Raw genomic sequence first — 17,979 nt, 5'->3', positions numbered from 1 at the left:
CACGGTGATGTATTTCCTTTTGCATTCTTTGCTTCTTCTGTGATTTATGTCTATGTTACTGCTGTGAGTTATTTCTATGTTATTACTGGTTGCTTTTAAACTTTGAATAAATAGCCGTATAAGTGCTGATTATCTTCTAAGAGTGTGTGGTTGTGAGTTATTGCGTCTTTCTGCATTCAAAGTATTGGCTCTATAATTGCATTGGTGATTTATGTTTTCCGTGCACTCTGGGGAGAGTAATACATTTTTGGTGTCACGAACAGGATACTTGTGATGAGTTGTTCCGAGTATTCAAGAATCTGTTTGAACGTATATAGGATTCGGTTATCTTGCAAGTGAAGTTTTTGAGTAGTGAAGTTGTTTTTTTCCTTTGCTGGTGTGTGCGTGCCTGTGGGAGTGATTGCAGCGTGGAGAGAAGAAATATATAGATACAAAAAGGTTTTGTTTTGTTTGCGATAATGAGTAGTTTGTTCAGGAAGAAGAGCGTTACCGCTGGCGGTGAATGTTCTGATGTTGTTGTTCCAGGCTGGACTAAGAGTCCATATGATAAGTTGGCCCAGGCGTGGGCATGTGTTGCAGGTCTAAGTGAAACATGGGATCAAGGATTGGGAGATGCCGATCCGTCTGATGTAATGGCATGCTTGCAACAAGTTCCAGTAGAACGTGGCAGAGAATGTGCGACATTAGGTAGGCGAGGTTGGGTTCTTTTGCATGCTTATAGGAAAATACATCAATTGAAGGTGGAAATGAAAAATGAGGTTTTGCGATTAGTGAGAGAGCTGGCTGCAGAAAGGCAGACTGCGTTAATGCAGCAGATTCAAATGAAACTGTTTAAAGATAAGACTGACACATATCAGGCTGTGGCTGAGAGGGCAGCAGTCAGAGTAGCCCCGTATAAGTATAGGAAAAGACGGGGAGAGGTCAACAAAAGAAAGGTGGCAACTGTAATCGCTACCGCTGGTGTGGACTGGGATCTGAATAAGTGGGATGGTGATATTTTTGATTCAACCAGTCTAGAAAGTAGTTGCGCAAATAAGTCTGACCCCAAAATGGAAGTGAAACAGAAAAAAGTGGCGGATAAGCCCGTTAGAAGACTGCGAGCCGGACCCATCCGCAGAATCCTGCGGGTGGATTGGTGGATTTAACCACGCTGGAGGATTACACACAACAGGAGGTTGGGGAAATTATTACCTGTTTGAGGCAAAAATCAGGGGAAGCTTTATTGACATGGATGTTGAGATTGCTAGATGGGGGTGCTGCAGGGTTGTTGGTAGATTCTACGGATTCACCACGTTTTTTACCCCTGCCAATTGACACCAATGTACAGGAGGTCTTAAGGGCAGGACCGCCCCCTGACGCAAATGGTCAAGATACTCAGGTGTCTTTGTTGCACCTGGTAGCCCAAGCATGTAACCGTAAATACCCCATTACCACAGATTGGCCTAGCGAAGAAACTAAGTGGTATCCGTTGAGAGAAGCAATTCAGAAAGTCAGAGAGCATGCTATGAAAGAGGCTATTCACATAGATCCTCCTGATCACATGGGAGCCGTGCCGCTCTCAGTTTCAACTCGAAACATGGTGATTAGAACCGCGCCACCTCCATACAAAAGTGTCATTATGACTTTGCTCGTAGGTATGACAGGCAAAGCTACTGATGAGGTGGTGGATGCCATTCGGCAGCTTGCAGATTTAGGGGAGTGGGATAAGAGTGATAACAAGCCACGGGAGAGAGTGGGGCGTATTGAGAGAAGAACCGAAGGCAGGCGGAGAGATAGCAGAGACTCCCGAGTGTCTCGAAAAGACATGTTTTTGGCTTTGCTAAAAGATGGTGTGCCACACGAAGAAATTGATGGCATTGAAACCAGAGTAATCTATGAATTATACAAAAAACGAGGACTTGCAGCCGAAGAGCGCTATAAACAGGTTAAGAAACAGGTAGTCACCACGCCACAGGGGGATACCTCACCTTCTGCTCCCCCTGTGGAAGAACAAGACGAAGGGTCTATGGGGACACCTTCCCCGTACCAGCCAATATACACTGATTTGAGAAAGGTGGTGAGTGCAATGTTAGAGGCGGAGTCGAGTCACACTCATTCGAAGTTTGACTAGGGCTTCGGCCAACCTCCGGCAGCGTCTGCCCGCATAAAAGTTGATAGGCAGCCTCATGTTGATGTTAAGATTTTTTAAGGACCCGGAAATACACAAGGGGTGTGAGCATTGAAAGACACCGGGGCGGAGGCCTCTTTGATTCATGGCAATCCAACACGATTTAAAGGCAAACAGTTTACTATTACAGGTTTAGGGGGAAAGGAGATCCCTGCAGTACAAATGAAAGTGGAGATGAAAATAGGCAACTTGAATAGGCAAAAATACCAAGTGTTGATTGTCCCCATACCTGAATATATAATTGGCTTTGACATTTTGGAAGGGTTAACCTTGGGACTTGGCGGTAAAATGTACCAGTTTGGGGTGAGTGCAATGATCTGTACACCCATTACCGTAGGCAAATTGAAGATGCCCCCAGTGCAAGTGCCAGTGGCAACCAAGCGGGTAGCAATGAAACAATACTACATTCCTGGGGGGCACAAGGAAATTTCAGACACCATTAAAGAGTACGTGGAGGTGGGTGTATTGCCCCCTATTACTACCGCATGGAACAATCCTCTCTGGCCTATTAAAAAGGGAGATGGGTCATGGAGGATGACGGTGGATTACAGGGAGTTGAATAAACATACTCCTCCCTTAGTGCCCGCAGTCCCAGATGTCATTACCTTGATTGAGAATGTCCAAAAGTTTGAGGGGACTTGGTATGCAGTGATCGATTTAGCCAATGCATTTTTCTCTGTGCCAATTGCTAAAGAGTGTCAAGAACAGTTTGCATTTTCGTGGAGTGGACGGCAGTATACTTTCACGAGGCTACCTATGGGGTACATACATAGCCCGACTATCTGTCACCGGCTGGCGGCAGAGCACTTAGACATGATACCGTGTAAACCTGACATACAAATATCTCATTACATTGATGATATTTTGATTCAGAGCAAGGATGAGCACAAGAAATATGAGTTTCAGTGGGGGGAAGAGCAACAGAAAGCCTTTGAGCTGGCGAAAGACACCGTGCAGCAGGTGCTTGATTTATGGCCATTGAAGGAAGGCGAAGTGGAATTAAATGTGTCTGTACAAGAAAATTATGCTAACTGGAGTGTGGGGCAGAAACAAGACAGGAAACGTGTGCTATTGGGGTTTTGGAGTCGTAAGTTGCCCGATGATGGTAACTCATACACTCTGTTTGAGAAGCAATTGCTGGCGTGTTATTGGGCCCTTGCTGATACCGAACAAATGAAGGTGGGCCATGATGTATTAATGAGACCAGAAATACCAATCCTGCAATGGGTAGTGAGCTCTCCTAAGTAGTGAGCTCTCCTAATACGCATAGAATAGGACATGCTCAAGAAGCCAGCATAATTAAATGGAAATGGTATATTCAAGACAGAGCCAAATCAGGAAAGGGTGGAGTAGCAAAACTACATGAGCAAGTAGCCAACATACCACCCTCATATTACATACCATCGGAAGTGCCTGAAAAATGTGAGTCTCCCGTGAAATGGGGAGTACCTTACAGCGATTTGACCATGGAGCAAACAGAGCATGCTTAGTTCACGGATGGTTCAGCTCGATATGTGGGAACTGAGCAGTACTGGAAAGCAGTGTCGTACAATCCCGAGACAAAAAAGATGTTGACAACGACAGGGAAAGGGAAGAGCAGTCAGTTTGCAGAGCTTTACGCAGTTTACCAAGCATTGAAACAAGAGACCCCTGGTTAATGTTATGTGTACACAGATTCCTGGTCAGTGGCAAATGGATTGGCAGTGTGGTTGCCAACTTGGCAAAAGAATGGGTGGAAGATTCATTTAAAAGAGTTGTGGGGAAAATAACTGTGGCAAGATATTGCTGAAATGTTATCACAAAGTGAAGTCAATGTATATCATGTGGACGCGCACTGTGCCACAGACTCATTAGAATGTTGGTTTAATTCTGTTGCAGACGAACACACCAAGATTTCATCTGTGGATGCAGAAGCTCAGGAAGACGATTTGGAGAGTTTGGCCAAATGGGCTCATCAGAAATGTGGGCACCTTGAAGAAAAGGCTACTATCAGGTGGGCACAAGCTCGAGGAATCAGTCTTCCTTTAGAAGTAGTGAAAACGATCATTTTGCAATGTCCAGTGTGCCAACACCAATTGCATAGACCTATCCCTCAGATTGTTCGGGGTACATTGCGAAGAGGAAAATTACCAGGTCAAATTTGGTAGATTGATTATATCAGTCCCATGCCAATCAGTAGAGGTTGTCAGTATGCATGCACTATTGTGGATACATAGTCAGAATATTTGATGGTTTTGCCGTGCAAATGTGCAACACAACTGAATACCATCAGGTTGTTAGATCAGATCATACTACTTTATGGAGTGCCTTTGCAGATTCAAAGTGACAATGGGTCACATTTCAAAGGCAAATTAATCCAGGAGTTTTGTCAGGAAAAGAGCATTGAGTGGTTGTATCACATACCTTATTACCCAGCTGCTTCAGGGTTAATTGAACGAATTAATGGGTTATTGAAAGAACAGTTCCGCAAATCTGGAGATGGCAATTTAGCAGGCTGGCATGATCGTGTGTTTGATGCGGTGCAAGTATTAAACAACAGACCTGTGAATGAGCATGAAACTCCTTTTTATGCGACTAATGACTCCTACTTTACAGGTTCAACCCAATTCAGTCAGGGAAACACTATTGTACTGGGAAATTACTCCAGGTTCTTTAGCTCCCTATCGAGCAACTCCAGAGTCAGCAGGGGTGGACTTGCATTCCAATGAAGAAATCAGATTAGACCCGAGAGGGATGGTTGTAATTGAAACAGGGATTGGAGTACAAATTCCCCCAGAGCATATGGGATGGATTGCCCCTAGATCTGGCCTAGCATTGAAGGGAGTTCAAGTGTTGGGAGGGGTGATTGATGCTGAGTACCAAGGTGAGATTAAAGACATCCTGATGAATAGTGGGGACCATTTGTTATCGATCCACAAGGGTGATCGAGTGGCCCAATTGATCATTATTCCCATTAAGTTGTCCATGATTAAGAAGGGGGAGCCTCCTACAGTGTGAACTACCCGTGGGGATCGCGGTTTTGGTTCTTCAGACAGTATGGTACCCGGTGCAAAGGTGTGGGTGGAAAAACCAAGTGGCCCATCAGTGCCCGCAGATGTCATTGCATCAGGCAAAGATCAAGTGGTTTTAGTCATGGAGCCTGGTAGAAAGAAATGGCAATATGTACCCACAGACAAATGTTACCTGAGAGAGTGATGTGCAACACTGATATCTCTTTTCTGGGTTTGCCTTATAGATCCTGTGTATGGTTGGTGTAATTGTGGTATTTAATGGACTCCATTTGGGAGAGTTAAACAGTCTGCTGCTACCAACGAAAAATGTCACATCTGTGCCAGTGATCAAGGGGATACTGATAGTGATGAATAATGTTATCCCAAAGCAGCCTTATGCCGATGCCGAAAAACCAGCCAGACCGAAGACATGGATTCGTGAAATGCGGCAAACACGTCAGGAGCAAGTGAAAACAACTTTAATGCCAGTCATGCGAGAAGCATTTTGAGGACGGTGAAAACATTCTCCTATGATCACCCAGACGGAGAATATGTGGATATATCTGGCACAGCAGGTGCTCAACATATCACACTTCTGTCTTACTGATGTGCCCAATGCTGAAGCTTTACTGACTACGTGCTTAGTAGCAGTGCCGACGCCTGTTCCAGTTTTAAAGCATATCTTCGGCGTCACACACAATGATTCTTTGGTTCAAGATTCTGATATTAGGCAAGCTTTTTCCGTTTATGAGTATTGTAGGTTCTGCCAAGAAACCGATCGCAAATGGAGAAATTTGACACATGTTATTACTTATAATATAACCCAAGGTGATGTATGTTATTTTATGACCTGCAATGCACAAAAAATTGGCAAATGCCAACAGATCGATTTAAGCCAACAGCGCAATCATACAAGGTTTGAGCAGCGACTGTGTTCGCGAGTGCCACGCACATGCACCAGTGTAAACAATACTATGGGCCTCATTACACGGACGGCGGTAAGGGTTAACGGTCACCGTTAATGGTAACGGTGACCGTTAACCTTTACCGCCGTACTACAAGGTCCCTTTGCGGGTTGGGGAATTTAACGCCTGCTTTTTGCAGGCGTTAAAACCCAACCCGCAAAGGGACCTTGGTGCGAATTACGGCACCGCAAATTTGCGGTACCGTAATTAGCACCTTCCCCATTCCCTTTATGCCCTATGGGGCAAAAATGGGAATGGGGAAGGGCAATGGTAGAAGGGGGAATTACTGCCCCACCAACCTTAGAGTAGGGTGGTAATTCCCCTTTCCGCCAAGGTGGTGCCGGTAATTTACCGGCATGGACCAAGGTGCTAACAGCACCTTGGTCCACCGCCTACCGTGTAATGAGGCCCTATGTCTTGTAATCATACAATGATAGCTGCCAGTCATTTGAATCACGTGAAACTTCCAACAGGATGGCTCTTTTCATGTGGCAACATCACATACACTTATATTCCAGCTAACATTTTCGGAGGTCCATGTGCTTTAACTCGATTAGGACTAATGATGTTTCCTTTACACCCAGCGATAACTCGGGGTAAAAGGTCAACTTTCGAATCTATGGGTCTATCTCCTGATTGTGATTCACATGTACACTTGTTATCAGAAGCTGAGGTTCTAGCATTAACACTTTCTTTAGTGGGAGTTTGGGGTTTAGCTGCTGGAGGTTACAAATCTTTGATGAAATTAGCATGTTTAGTAGTCAAAAGCCTTAATCATACTTCTCAGGCATTAGAAGAATTACTCCTTGATAGTAAAGTTATTAGAAAAGCAACTTTGCAGAACAGAGCTGCTGTTGATTACCTATTGCTAAAGCATAATTTAGGGTGTAATGCATTTGAAGGTATTTGTTGTTTTAATCTAAGTGACCATTCACGATCTATTGAAAGTCATATTCGAGGTTTGAGGGATCTCATTTCTCAAGTGTCTCAAGATCGTACTGGGAATTGGTGGGATTGGTTATTTTCATGGATACCTGATATTGGGGGTACACTACGTTACGTTTTTGCTTGCATTTTCATTATATTAGCTATCATAATAGCTTGTTGCTGTTGTATTCAATGTATTCCCAATTTAGTTTTAATGTTTCGTAGGTTTCAGAGACCGGCTCCTTTGCCACCGGGCTATGGAAGGTAAATATCCAAGGGTGGAATTGTTATGCTTGAACTAAAATGGCGCTGGTGCGCATTGCATTCTGGGAGCGCTTGGAGCCATGATGGATATTTACTTCATGCCGCAGTAAAAAGCTGCACACATTTTGCTCAGTGTTAGATTCACGGTGCTGAGGAAAACATGCTTTCCAAACCTGGTATGAAGACAAATACATTTCTGCTGGGAAATCTAACTTTGTTATGGTTTGTTACTGTTCCCCGAGTGTGTTTTTAGAGGAGGGAGGCACTCTGCTTCTTGAGGGTGGCTCCCGATTGACCCAGCTGGCAACTGACGGCTGCTCATCAACTGCGCAAGTGCCATTTCCAGAAGGTTCGAGAACTGCCACCCCTTTGCGGAGTGTGTATATATGCGGAAACCCGGAGGTGGTCAGGTGAGACTTCAGCCAGAGGAGGACGCTTACTTCCGGCACTCCTGTGAGCTGTGGTGCTCTCGGCCTGGCTGTTCCCGGGGTCTTCCAGCTGCTTCTAGGCAAGATGAGGAATACAGTTACGCCCACAGTGATGTATTTCCTTTTGCATTCTTTGCTTCTTCTGTGATTTATGTCTATGTTACTGCTGTGAGTTATTTCTATGTTATGGTATTACTGGTTGCTTTTAAACTATAAATAGCCATATAAGTGCTGATTATCTTCTAAGAGTGTGTGGTTGCAAGTTATTGCGTCTTTCTGCGTTCAAAGTATTCGCTCTATAATTGCCTTGGTGATTTATGTTTTCCGTGCACTCTGGGGAGAGCAATACAAATACGGACAGCGTCTTCAGGACACTCCCTACGAACATTTTAGGACACCACGAGTGTTCTTAGAACACAATCAACTTGACAAAGAACAAAGAACAATACAGACAGCGTCTTCAGGACACCCTACGAACATTTCAGGACAGCGCGAGAGTCCTCAGAACACCCCCATTTTGTTTATTTGCAAACATTTCAGGACACCGCGAGTGTTCTTAGAACACATTCAGCTTGCCACAGAACAATACGGACAGCGTCCTCAGAACACCCCCATTTTGTTTATTTGCGAACATTTCAGGACACTGCGAGTGTTCTAAGAACAGTTTCAGCTTGCTTGCGAACAAAACGGACACATATTGAGTCCTCAGAACAGCCCCATTTTGTTTATTTGCAAACATTTCAGGACACCGCGAGTGTTCTTTGAACACATTCAGCTTGCCACAGAACAATACGGACAGCGTCCTCAGAACACCACCATTTTGTTTATTTGCGAACATTTCAGGACACTGTGAGTGTTCTTAGAACAGTTTCAGCTTGCTTGTGAACAAAAAGGACACATATTGAGTCCTCAGAACACCCCCCATTCAGTTTATTTAGAACATTTCAGAACACCTGTGATGTCCGCAGACAAATCAAACACAAAAAAAACGTCTACCACATAAAAAAGTACAACATTTAACCTATCTCATACCCTCCCATCCTCCCCAAACACTCCCACACCAACACACTCTACTAAATACACATTTTGAACAAACTTTCACCGCGCTGTCCGCGGACGTCCGCGAATCCAAGATGGCAGGCGCTACCGAAAATCTGACGCGCTTCACGCTTCACACCGTCCAATCAGCGAACATGCTGCATGTCCGCAAACATGACGTAAGCCGCTCAGCCAATCAGGACACTGTCCGCGGAGCGAACAGGGAAGTGTGTCCGCGGACCGAACACAGATATCACTAATTTATTTTGACCTACGTTTTGGTCATTTTAAAAAAAACTACTGGACGGATGTTCACCAAATTTGCAAAATCACGCTTTCAGGGCCAAGCCGCTGCTCCTGGTTCAAATTTGGTAAAAATTCGTCCAGAGGTTTGGGCTGTAGGCGCGAGCAACATTTTTTTCCCATTCAGTCTATGGGGATAAAAAGAAGTTTTGGGACCCCCCCCTATAACTTTGCCCCCCCTGGACGAATCCTCACCAAACTTTGCAAAAAAATTCAGATATACTTTTTTTGCAAAGTTTGGTGAGAATTCGTCCAGGGGGAGCGAAGTTACAAGCCGCCCAAAAAGTGCTCTTCCTATGGAAACACCAATTTAACCATAACTGCATGGCCACTACCGTGGCCATGTAATACAACAATTCTACCTTCATTATTTGTATCAACAACTGGAAAATCTCTTGCATTACATTAAGCAAGAGGCCAGGTACAAAAGGTGATGACAGTGTATGGCTGTGTTTTATAAGGAATACAATAGCCCCTACCATACATAAAAAGGATATTTGCAAGTCACTTTGGAGTTCTGTGACATGATAAAGAAACTCGGCCTTTGGCCTCCTCCCTCTGTTTGGTCAGAGAACTCCTTGGTGACCGGCTACATCCTGCAACATACGGTAGGGGGTAATGTATCCCATATACACCAGTAGGACAAGGAATCACACAATCCCTGAGGGATGATTACAATTGTGATTAATAGGTTACTAAGCATATCTGTGGGCTACTGTTATTGACATTTTTGGGTTATTTGTTACCTGCACAAAATGACCACTACAGAGGCAAATGTATGTGTTGTGTCCATAATTAATGGGTAATCCATTATTTAACCAGACTAGAAAGATATATAGCAATCAAATGGTTCATTGGTGCCTCACAAAGTGCTCAACCAATGATCTACATGAAAGGAGACACTTCGACGCCCTATGAAAGCCAGATATTCCTTATCATGCCATTGGGTCCACATTAGAGCTCTGCCACCAAAATAAAAGAATTCAATTTGCACAACAGCAAAGGGTGCCCTTGTTGTTACTCGTGTTCCTTAACAGAAGTCACCTGACAAAACGAAATGAAAGGGCTGCCATCTTGAGCAAGAAGTTGCCCCAAGACTCAATCTCTCCAAACATAATCTGAAGGTTTTCCAACGAACCCTAAAAGCAAAATCCCAGGGTGAGGTAACAGGGGACTGCTAATTCAATCTCATACCACATTCCTGAATTGCTCCGAGCTGCGGGAAGCTGGCAATTGATCCCAGGCTCAGGGAACATGGCACTGCTGATCCAATGTCATACCACCTTCCTGAATGTTCCGAGCTGCGGGAAGCTGGCAATTGATCCCATGCTGAAGTAACAGGGCACTGCTGATCCAATCTCATACCACTTTCCTGAACTGCTCCGAGCTGCGGGAAGCTGGCAATTGATCCCAGGCTGAGGGAACAGGGCACTGCTGATCTAATGTCATTCCACTTTCCTGAACCGCTCCGAGCTGCGGGAAGCTGGCAGTTGATCCCAGGCTGAGGGAACAGGGCACTGCTGAGCCAATCTCATACCACCTTCCTGAACTGCTCCGAGCTGCGGGAAGCTGGCAATTGATCCCAGGCTGAGGGAACAGGGCACTGCTAATTCAATCTCATACCACTTTCCTGAACTGCTCCGAGCTGCGGGAAGCTTCAATTGATCCCAGGCTGAGGGAACAGGGCACTGCTGATCCAATCTCATACCACCTTCCTGAATTGCACAGAGCTGCAGGAAGCTGCAATTGATCCCAGGATGAGTGAACAGGGCACTGCTGATCCAATCTCATACCACCTTTCTGAACTGCTCCGAGCTGTGGGAAGCTGGCAATTGATCCCAGACTGAGGAAACAGGGCACTGCTGATCCAATCTCATACCACCTTCCTGAACCTCTCAGAGCTGTGGGAAGCTGGAATTGATCCCAGGCTGAGGGAACAGGGCACTGCTGATCCAATCTCATACCACCTTCCTGGACTGCTCTGAGCTGCGGGACGCTGGCAATTCTTTCCAGGCTGAGGTAACAGGACACTGCTGATCCAATCTCACACCACCTTCCTGAACTGCTCCAAGCTGCAGGAAGCTGGCAATTGATCCCAGGGTGAGGGAACAGGGCACTGCTGATCCACTGTCATACCACCTTACTAAACTGCTCCGAGCTGCAGGAAGCTGGCAATTGATCCCAGGCTGAGGGAACAGGGCACTGCTGATCTAATCTCATACCACCTTCCTGAACCGCTGTGAGCTGCAGGAAGCTGGCAATTGATCCCAGGCTGAGGGAACAGGGCACTGCTGACCCAATCTCATACCACCTTCCTGAACTGCTCCGAGCTGCGGGAAGCTGGCAATTGATCCCAGGCTGAGGGAACAAGGCACTGCTAATTCAATGTCATACCACCTTCCCGAACCGGTCAAAACTGCGGGAAGCTGGCAATTGATCCCAGACTGTGGGAACAGGGCACTGCTAATTCAATGTCATACCACCTTCCCGAACCGGTCAGAGCTGCGGGAAGCTGGCAATTGATCCCAGGCTGAAGGAACAAGGCACTACTAATCCACTCTCATACCACCTTCCTCAACTCCTCTGAGCTGCGGGAAACTGTAATTGATCCCAGGCTGATGGAACAGGGCATTGCTGATCCAATCTCATACCACCTTCCTGAACTGCTATGAGCTGCGGGAAGAAGGCAATTGATCCCAGTCTGAGGGAACAGGGCACTGCTGAGCCGATTCCATAGCCCCTTCCTTAACTGCTCCGAGCTGCACGAAGCTGGAATTGATCCCAGGCTGAGGGAACAGGGCACTTCTGATCCAATCTCATACCACCTTCCTGAACTGCTCCGAGCTGCGGGAAGCTGGAAGGGATCCCAGGCTGAGGGAACAGGGCACTGCTGATCCAATCTCATACCACCTTCCTGAACTGCTCCGAGATGTGGGAAGCTGGCAATTGATCCCAGGCTGAGGGAACAGGGCACTGCTGATCCAATCTCATACCATCTTCCTGAACTGCTCCGAGCTGCAGGAAGCTGGCAATTGACCCCAGGCTGAGGGAACAGGGCACTGCTCATTCAATCTCATACCACCTTCCTGAACTGCTCTGAGCTGCGGGAAGCTGGAAATTGATCCCAGGCTGAGGTAACAGGGAACTGCTAATTCAATCTCATACCACCTTGCTGAACTGCTCCGACCTGCGGGAAACTGCAATTGATCCCAGGCTGAGGGAACAGGGCACTGCTGATCCAATCTAATACCACCATCCTGAACTGCTATGAGCTGCGGGAAGAAGGCAATTGATCCCAGTCTGAGGGAACAGGGCACTGCTGAGCCGATTTCATAGCACCTTCCTGAACTGCTCCGAGTTGTGGGAAGCTGGAATTGATCCCAGGCTGAGGGAACAGGGCACTGCTGATCTAATCTCCTACCACTTTCCTGAACTGCTGAGAGCTGCAGGAAGCTGGCAATTGATCCCAGGCTGAGGGAACAGGGCACTACTGATCCAATCTCATACCACCTTCCTGAAATTCTCCGAGCTGCAGGAAGCTGGAAATTGATCCCAGGCTGAGGGAACAGGGCACTGCTGATCCAATCTCATACCACCTCCCTGAACTGCTCCGAGCTGCAGGAAGCTGGCAATTGATCCTAGGCTGAGGGAACAGGGCACTGCTAATTCAATCTCATACCACTTTCCTGAACTGCTCTGAGCTGTGGGAAGCTTCAATTGATCCCAGGCTGAGGGAAAAGGGCACTACTGATCCAATCTCATACCATCCTCCTGAACTGCTGCGGGAAGCTGGCAATTGATGCTAGGCTGAGGGAACAGGGCATGCTGATCCAATCTCATAGCACCTTCCTGAACTGCTCCGAGCTTCAGGAAGCTGGCAATTGATGCTAGGCTGAGGGAACAGAGCACTGTTGATCCAATCTCATAGCACCTTCCTGGACTGCTCCAAGTTGCGGGAAGCTGGCAATTGATCCCAGGCTGAGGGAACAGGGCACTGCTGATCCAATCTCATAGCACCTTCCCGAACTGCTCCGAGCTGCGGGAAGCTGGCAATTGAGACCAGGCTGAGGGAACAAGTCACTGCTAATCCAATGTCATACCACCGTCCTGAATTGCCCCGAGCTGCGGGAAGCCTGCAATTGATGCCAGGCTGAGGAAACAGGGCACTGCTAATCCAATCTCATAACACCTCCCTGAACTGGTCTGAGCTGCGGGAAGCTGGCAATTAATCCCAGGCTGAGCGAACAGGGCACTACGAATCCACTCTCATAGCACCTTCCCGAACTGGTCCGAGCTGCAGGAAACTGGCAATTGATCCCAGGCTGAGGGGAAAGGGCACTGCTAATCCAATGTCATACCACCTTCCTGAACTGCTCCGAGCTGCGGGAAGCTGGCAACTGATCCCAGGCTGAGGGGAAAGGGCACTGCTAATCCAATGTCATACCACCTTCCTGAACTGCTCCGAGCTGCGGAAAACTGGCAATTGATCCCAGGCTGAGGGAACAGGGCACTGCTGATCCAATCTCGTAGCACCTCCCTGAACCTCTCCGAGCTGCGGGAAGCTGACAATTGATCTCAGGCTGAGGGAACAGGGCACTGCTGATCCAATCTCATACCACCTTCCTGAACTGCTCCGAGCTGCGGGAAGCTGCAATTGATCCCAGGCTGAAGGAACAGGGCACTGCTGATCCAATCTCATACCACCTTCCTGAACTGCTCCGAGCAGCGGTAAGCTGGCAATTGATCCCAGGCTGAAGGAACAGGGCACTGCTGATCTAATCTCATACCATCCTCCTGAACTGCTGCGGGAAGCTGGCAATTAATGCTAGGCTGAGGGAACAGGACACTGCTGATCCAATCTCATAGCACTTCCTGAACTGCTCCGAGCTGCGGGAAGCTGGCAGTTGATGCTAGGCTGAGGGAACAGGGCACTGCTGATCCAATCTCATAGCACCTTCCTGGACTGCTCCGAGCTGCGGGAAGATGCAATTGATCCCAGGCTGAGGGAACAGGGCACTGCTGATCCAATCTCATAGCACCTTCCTGAACTGCTCCGAGCTGTGGGAAGCTGGCAATTTATCCCAGGCTGAGGGAACAGGTCACTGCTAATCCAATGTCATACCACCGCCCTGAATTGCCCCGAGCTGCGGGAAGCTGGCAATTGATACCAGGCTGATGGAACAGGGCACTGCTGATCCAATCTCGTACCACCTTCCTGAACTGCTCCGAGCTGCGGGAAGCTGGCAATTGATCCCAGGCTGAAGGAACAGGGCACTGCTGATCTAATCTCATACCATCCTCCTGAACTGCTGCGGGAAGCTGGCAATTGATGCTAGGCTGAGGGAACAGGGCACTGCTGATCCATTCTCATAGCACTTCCTGGACTGCTCCGAGCTGCGGGAAGCTGCAATTGATCCCAGGCTGAGGGAACAGGGCACTGCTGATCCAATCTCATACCATCTTCCTGAACTGCTGCAGGAAGCTGGCAATTGATGCTAGGCTGAGGGAACAGGGCACTGCTGATCCAATCTCATACCACCTTCCTGAACTGCTCCGAGCTGCGGGAAGCTGGCAATTGATCCCAGGCTGAAGGAACAGGGCACTGCTGATCTAATCTCATACCATCCTCCTGAACTGCTGCGGGAAGCTGGCAATTGATGCTAGGCTGAGGCAACAGGGCACTGCTGATCCATTCTCATAGCACGTCCTGGACTGCTCCGAGCTGCGGGAAGCTGCAATTGATCCCAGGCTGAGGGAACAGGGCACTGCTGATCCAATCTCATACCATCTTTCTGAACTGCTGCAGGAAGCTGGCAATTGATTCTAGGCTGAGGGAACAGGGCACTGCTGATCCAATCTCATAGCACCTTCCTGAACTGCTCCGAGCTGTGGGAAGCTGGCAATTTATCCCAGGCTGAGGGAACAAGTCACTGCTAATCCAATGTCATACCACCGTCCTGATATGCCCCGAGCTGCGGGAAGCTGGCAATTGATACCAGGCTGATGGAACAGGGCACTGCTAATCTAATGTCACAACACCTCTCTGAACTGGTCTGAGCTGTGGGAAGCTGGCAATTGATCCTAGGCTGAGGCAACAGGGCACTACTACTCCACTCTCATAGCACCTTCCTGAACTGGTCTGAGCTGTAGGAAACTGGCAATTGATCTCAGGCTGAGGGAACAGGGCACTGCTGATCCAATCTCATACCACCTTCCTGAACTGCTCTGAGCTGTGGGAAGCAGCAATTGATCCCAGGCTGAGGTAACAAGGCACTGCTGATCCAATCTCATAGCACCTTCCTGAACTGCTCTGAGCTGCGGGAAGCTGGCAATTGATCCCAGGCTGAGGGAAAAGGGCACTGCTAATCCAATGTCATACCACCTTCCTGAACTGCTCCGAGCTGCGGAAAACTGGCAATTGATCACAGGCTGAGGGAACAGGGCACTGCTGATCCAATCTCACAGCACCTTCCTGAACCTCTACGAGCTGCGGGAAGCTGGCAATTGATCTCAGGCTGAGGGAACAGGGCACTGCTGATCCAATCTCATACCACCTTCCTGAACTGCTCCGAGCTGCGGGAAGCTGGCAATTGACCTCAGGCTGAGGGAACAGGGCACTGCTGATCCAATCTCATACCACCTTCCTGAACTGCTCCGAGCTGTGGGAAGCTGCAATTGATCCCAGCATGAAGGAACAGGGCACTGCTGATCCAATCTCATACCACCTTCCTGAACTGCTCTGAGCTGCGGGAAGCTGGCAATTGATGCCAGCTGATGGAACAGGGCACTGCTAATCCAATCTCATACCACCTTCCTGAACTGCTCCAAGCTGCAGGAAGCTGGCAATTGATTCCAATCCAAAGATCTAGAATTCCAGGACAAGAAGTCGACGGCTTGCTGCTCATTTTGGAGGACAGCAGGGGAGGAATTCTGTGCTCCCCAAAACCCAGGGATACCTGGGTGAAACCTTCTCTCTGTCCAAGGTAGTCAGGCTGGGGAGAGGGACATTAAGTTGTTGGATAGGAAATACCAAGAAGCCCCTTGGCCATATGCGATTCTTTATCTACTTCCCCTTTTTCTGTTTCACCCTTCAAGAAATACCCGGAATCGAGAAGAACATTGTTTTTCCAACTTTATGCAGCGTATGAGCAACTACTCTCACAAATCACTAGCATGTTGTTAGTCCACTCTCACAACTCACTAGCGTGTTCTTAGTCCACTCTCACAACTCACTAGCATGTCCTTAATCCACCCTCACATGTCAATAATGCATTCTTGGTCCACTCTCACAACTCACTAGCGTGTTCTTAGTCCACTCTCACAGCCCACTAGCATGTTCTTAGTCCACTCTCACAACTCACTAGCATGTTCTTAGTCCACTCTCACAACTCACTAGCATGTTCTTAGTCCACTCTCTTAAGTCACTAGCGTGTTCTTGGTCCACTCTCACAACTCACTAGCGTGTTCTTAGTCCACTCTCACAACCCACTAGCGTGCTCTTTGTCTACTCTCACAACTCACTAGCGTGTTCTTAGTCCACTCTTACAAGTCACTAGTGCGTTCTTGGTCCACTCTCACAACTCACTTGCATGTTTTTAGTCCACTCTCTTAAGTCACTAGCGCATTCTTGGTCCACTCTTACAACTCACTAAAAGTTCTTAGTCCACTCTCACAAGTCACTAGTGCGTTCTTGGTCCACTCTCACAACTCACTAGCGAGTTCTTAGTCCACTCTCACAACTAACTAGCACGTTCTTAGTCCACTATCACAACTCACTAGAACATTCTTAGTCCACTCTCACAACTCACTCGCGTTTTCTTAGTCCACTCTGACTAGTGTGTTTTTAGTGACACTATCACAACTCACCAGTGCGTTCTTAGTACACTCTCACAACTCACTAGCATGTTCTTATTCCACTCTCACAACTCACTGGCGCATCCTTAGTCCACTCTCACAACTCATGAGTGTGTTCTTAGTCCACTCTCACAACTCACTAGTGTGTTCTTAGTCCACTTTCACGACTCACTTGCAAGTTCTTAGTCCATTGTCACAACTCACTAGCGTGTTCTTAGTCCACTCTCACAACTCACTAACGTTTTCTTAGTCCACTCTCACAACTCACTAGCACATTCTTAGTCCACTCTCACAACTCACTAGCACATTTTTAGTCCACTCTCACAACTCACTAGCGTATTCTCAGTCCACTCTCACAACTTAATAGTGTGTTCTTAGTCCAATCTCACAACACACTAGCAAATTCTTAGTCCACTCACACAACTCACTAGTGCATTCCTAGTTCACTATCACAACTCACTAGCGCATTCTTAGTCCACTCTCACAACTCACTAGCGCGTTCTTAGTGCCACTTTACTTTAGCCTCATTGACTCATGACTGATGTGTGAGTGGGTGGAGCCAATCCCTCTCTCTGCTAGCAGGGACTGGCTAGGTGGGCATCCATATTGCCCCATTCCCTAACACTCTAGCAGCTTGGGTTTCGCCTCACTTACGGTACCTTCTCTCTGAGCAGATGCCTCCAGGCTCTTGAGGACCCTCTGCCTGAGCTCTGGCTTCTCTGCCAGAGTGTAGACGTACAGCTGCAAGGCCTGGCTGTAGGTGCTGTCCAGGGTCTCGTTGTGGTTCTTCAGGAACTGCAGGGCCTTCCGCACCATGCTCGCCTGGAGTACAAGATCACAGACACAGATCAACAGAGGGTCATGCTGGGAATAACTGCTGCTGGGTGGACAGGCGCCTTGATTACACTGACCCCCTCCCACCACCCACCAGGAGCAATGTCACCCTTTCCACCTAAAGAGGGCATATGTCCACATCGCCCCTTTCTAAAGCAACCGACCCAGTTCTCCACTTTCTGAGACTTCTAATAGTACTGACACTTGGA

At 47.7% G+C, this 17,979-nt stretch overlaps 1 protein-coding gene across 1 annotated transcript in view; it reads right to left on the bottom strand.

Moving 5' to 3' along the window:
- LOC138579844 (alpha-2-macroglobulin-like protein 1) overlaps window positions 1-17,979 on the bottom strand; it is a 530,696-nt gene that overhangs the window by 134,666 nt on the left and 378,051 nt on the right. The window contains exon 28 of the mRNA XM_069650076.1: window positions 17,596-17,758. Coding sequence (XP_069506177.1) covers window positions 17,596-17,758 — 163 coding nt within the window. The remainder of the gene's footprint in view (window positions 1-17,595; window positions 17,759-17,979) is intronic.

The sequence above is a fragment of the Ambystoma mexicanum genome, chromosome 3p (genome assembly GCF_040938575.1).
Source record: "Ambystoma mexicanum isolate Mex_15411 chromosome 3p, UKY_AmexF1_1, whole genome shotgun sequence".
Lineage (NCBI taxonomy): Eukaryota > Metazoa > Chordata > Amphibia > Caudata > Ambystomatidae > Ambystoma > Ambystoma mexicanum.
This window is presented reverse-complemented; position numbering and strand designations above follow the sequence as displayed.